The following is a 3,456-nucleotide window of genomic DNA, read 5'->3' on the forward strand; positions in this document are numbered from 1 at the left end:
TGAGTTGTGAGTCCAAGTGCACGACAGCGTACGGATAATTATTCCGCAAGTAGAAGCCATCTTTTCTGACCAATCCATGTGGTCAAAGAGCAATAAATATGACAAAGAGATAAGACCTACACATTTTCATGCCCCCCAAAAAAGAAATGCTAAGATCAGATCGACAAGGACACATGAATTGCCTATATAAGAGACACTTCGCATTCTGGTTTAAGCAGAGCAGAAGCATTACCTGGTGTTCAAATGGCTTCTTCAAGCTTCCATTTCTTCCTCTTCCTCTTCTCATTAGCCACTTTCTCAGTTTCCCCTTGCTTTTCACTTTCAGATCAATCTCATCCTTTCAATCTTCCCATTAAGAAAGATCAATCAACCAATCTCTACTATGCTTCAGTTGGCATAGGAACTCCTCAACACAACATGAACCTAGTGATTGATCTTTCAGGACCAACCTTGTGGTATGACTGTAACGAGCACTACAACTCGTCATCCTTCCGTCCTATTCCTTGTGAGTCACAAAAATGTCCCCAAACTGGAGGATGTGTTGGTTGCTCGGGCCCCTTTAGACCAGGTTGCTCAAACAACACTTGTGGCCTTAACATAATCAACATTTTGGGCAGATTTATCTACAGCGGCAGCTTAGGTGATGATGTCTTGGACATGCCCCATCTTCGAGTGCCTCACTTCCTTTCCGGTTGCTCTCCCTCAGATTCTTCCTCATCATCTGAATTTAATGCGCTGGAAGGCTTGCCTAGAGGCACTTCTGGGATCATAGGTCTTGCAAGGACTGAGTTATCAGTACCTGCACAACTCTCATCAGCTTATAAGAAACCTCTCAAGTTTTCTCTGTGTTTGCCCTCTGCAACCAACAAAGGATTTGCTGATATGCTTATTGGTGATAGAGAAGTGTCCAAGTTTCTCCAAACTACCCCGCTTGTTGTCAACCCTGTTGCAACTGGTCCGGTATCTGTAAGTGGTGTACCTTCTTATGAATACTTCATTGATGTGAAATCAATCAGGATTGATGGTAATGTGGTGAACTTAAAGCCGTCATTGTTGTCTATTGACAAAAAGGGAAATGGAGGTACCAAAATAAGTACTATGAGTCCTTTTGCTGAGTTGCACAACTCAGTTTACAAGCCCTTTTTGAGACAATTCATCAAACAGGCTGCAGACAGAAAGTTGAAGAGAGTGGCTTCAGTACCACCATTTGAGGCATGCTATGATTCAAACACCATTACTAGATCTGGTGTGCCAAGTATTGATTTGGAACTACAAGGAGGAGTGAAATGGACTATCCATAGGACCAATTCAATGGTAATGACTCAGAAAAATGTGGAGTGTTTGGGATTTGTTGATGGAGGAACAAAGCCAAGAATGTCATTTGTGAAAGCTTCAATTGTAATTGGTGGCCATCAACTGGAAGATAATCTGGTGGTGTTTGATTTGAATTCCTCAAAACTGAGCTTTAGCTCCTCCCTTCTTCTCCACAACACAAGCTGTTCTCGCTTTTAACGCATTCAAGTTTGAGATTCATCATCCATGGTTCTATGGATCATGAAGCAGAAGAATAATCCTCTGAATTAAAGAATGCAGTTTTACCTTTGAGTTCTCTGTCATTTGAAATTTTATATTGTGTTACAACTCAAATAGAAATTGAAACTCAAACCGTGTTTGTTTTCTCTCTGATTCAACTATTACTTAGGACCTTGTAATTTTTTTGTTTTGTTTTTTTGGTATGAGAGGACCTTGTAATTTTTAATGAAAGAAAAATGGACCTTGTAATAAGAACTATGTAACATTAGGCCCATGTAATAAATAAACACCAAGCCCAATAAAAACACATCTTAGGCCCAATAAATTTTCTTCACGGTTTACTACTTTACTTCGCACAAATTATTGTTCTCAATTAATTGAAAATTTAAAAATGAATTTAATAACTTTCAGTGTAATAACTTTAGAAAATAAATTAAAAAATTACTATCATCAAAATAATTCAAAATAATAAAACTATGAGGTAACACAGTGTTCTTACTTATCAATTTTTGAAACATCTGCATTGTCAACTAGTTTTTATATTTAAGATTGGAAGTAGTATTAAAAAACGTGGACATCAACTGATAAGGAAGACTGTGCTAATTTAACCAAAGCCTCATGTTCAAAATTTGAAGATGCAACTGTGTTAACTCCTCACCTCAATTCGAATTAGCTGGAATATCAAAGAAAATTCATGCGTAAAAAGCCAATTAATTACGACAGATTATTTAAAAAAATGTCAACATATAGTTGTAGCTCATTATGTTTTGAGTAAATAATGATTCCAATGCCCGTTGCTCCACACAATAGTAAGTGCAAAGGATGCTTATAGTTACTGGGATTTTCTGAAATGTCATAGATGACAATGTTTAGGGGGTGTTTGGATAGAAATCAAATCATAATTTTAAAAGTGATTTTACGGTATACGAAGTAAATATATGGAGGAGTTTATCTCGATTTGCGGAAAAGTGTTTTTAAAAAGCACTTCTCCTAGTTCTTAGACACCTCCTTAGTATCAGTTGCAAACCATACTTTGGTTTGAGACTCCCTTGTTGATTTTGTATCATAAGATAGATGTTGCAGGATGTGTTTTTCTTGATTTGTTTTTTTTGCTGTTAATTTTTTATTTTGTTGGCTATTGCATTATCTATTTTTTACACGTTTCAGATGTTCTGGGTCAGTCTTTTTTTCCTTTGATTTATTTGGGCTTTGCTCAAATTGACACAATGTGTTTGGTCCTTTTTTTTTTAAATATAAAATTATCATTTCATCAAAAAAATAATGAAGTGAGAAAAGGGTTGAGGTTTGATTAAAAATTACTTAAAATAAATATAAAATGTGCCAATATCTTTATCCAAAACGAAAGTTTTCTTTAATTTTTTCAATGGAAGAAATTATGATTAGATTAGATTTTATATCCATAATGTCATTTTCAGGCTAGGTATTATGCGCCTTTAATTTACAGAGTTGAAATTGAAAGGCTTGGATGAACACCAATCAATTTGTTCTTGTCACCAATCATATTCTCATCCATATCATGGTTCCAACATTCGATGGTTTCACTTCCAGAACCAGATCAATGAAATATATATATATTTATTTATTTATATTTAAATAGGCTAGTTTATGTTTTTAATTTGTGCCACATAACGTGGGATTATTTTTTCCACAAAAGGAAAAATCTTATTTCAAACGATACTCATCTCAATTACACCCAAAAAAAAAAAATGATAGGCTGATAAAAAATAAAGCAAAAAAAAAAGTTTGATACTACCTCCAGTTATTAATATAAAAGCTTGTTTAATTTTTATTTTGATCTTAAATATAAGACCCCAATCTATTTTGTCTCTTATATTTATCTATTTTTTTCCTAAGATAATTTTTTTAATGATAGTAATTCTAGCCAATACATTTAACTACCAA

General features: G+C 34.5%; 1 protein-coding gene across 1 annotated transcript; it reads left to right on the forward strand.

The window, feature by feature from the left end:
* The first annotated feature begins 224 nt into the window (after positions 1-224).
* On the forward strand, positions 225-1,764 carry LOC114751907 (basic 7S globulin-like). Its single transcript, XM_028940601.1, has one exon. The coding sequence runs from the start codon at positions 244-246 to the stop codon at positions 1,510-1,512; it is 1,269 nt and encodes a 422-aa protein (XP_028796434.1). The 5' UTR covers positions 225-243; the 3' UTR covers positions 1,513-1,764.
* The last annotated feature ends 1,692 nt before the right edge of the window (positions 1,765-3,456 follow it).

Source organism: Neltuma alba, unplaced genomic scaffold (genome assembly GCF_004799145.2).
Source record: "Neltuma alba isolate B1F8T4 unplaced genomic scaffold, ASM479914v2 tig00007157_pilon, whole genome shotgun sequence".
Classification (NCBI taxonomy): Eukaryota; Viridiplantae; Streptophyta; class Magnoliopsida; order Fabales; family Fabaceae; genus Neltuma; species Neltuma alba.

Bases quoted from the DNA above. Each gene is read 5' to 3' on its own strand.
- LOC114751907 (XM_028940601.1), top strand. From the start codon at position 244: ATGGCTTCTTCAAGCTTCCATTTCTTCCTCTTCCTCTTCTCATTAGCC.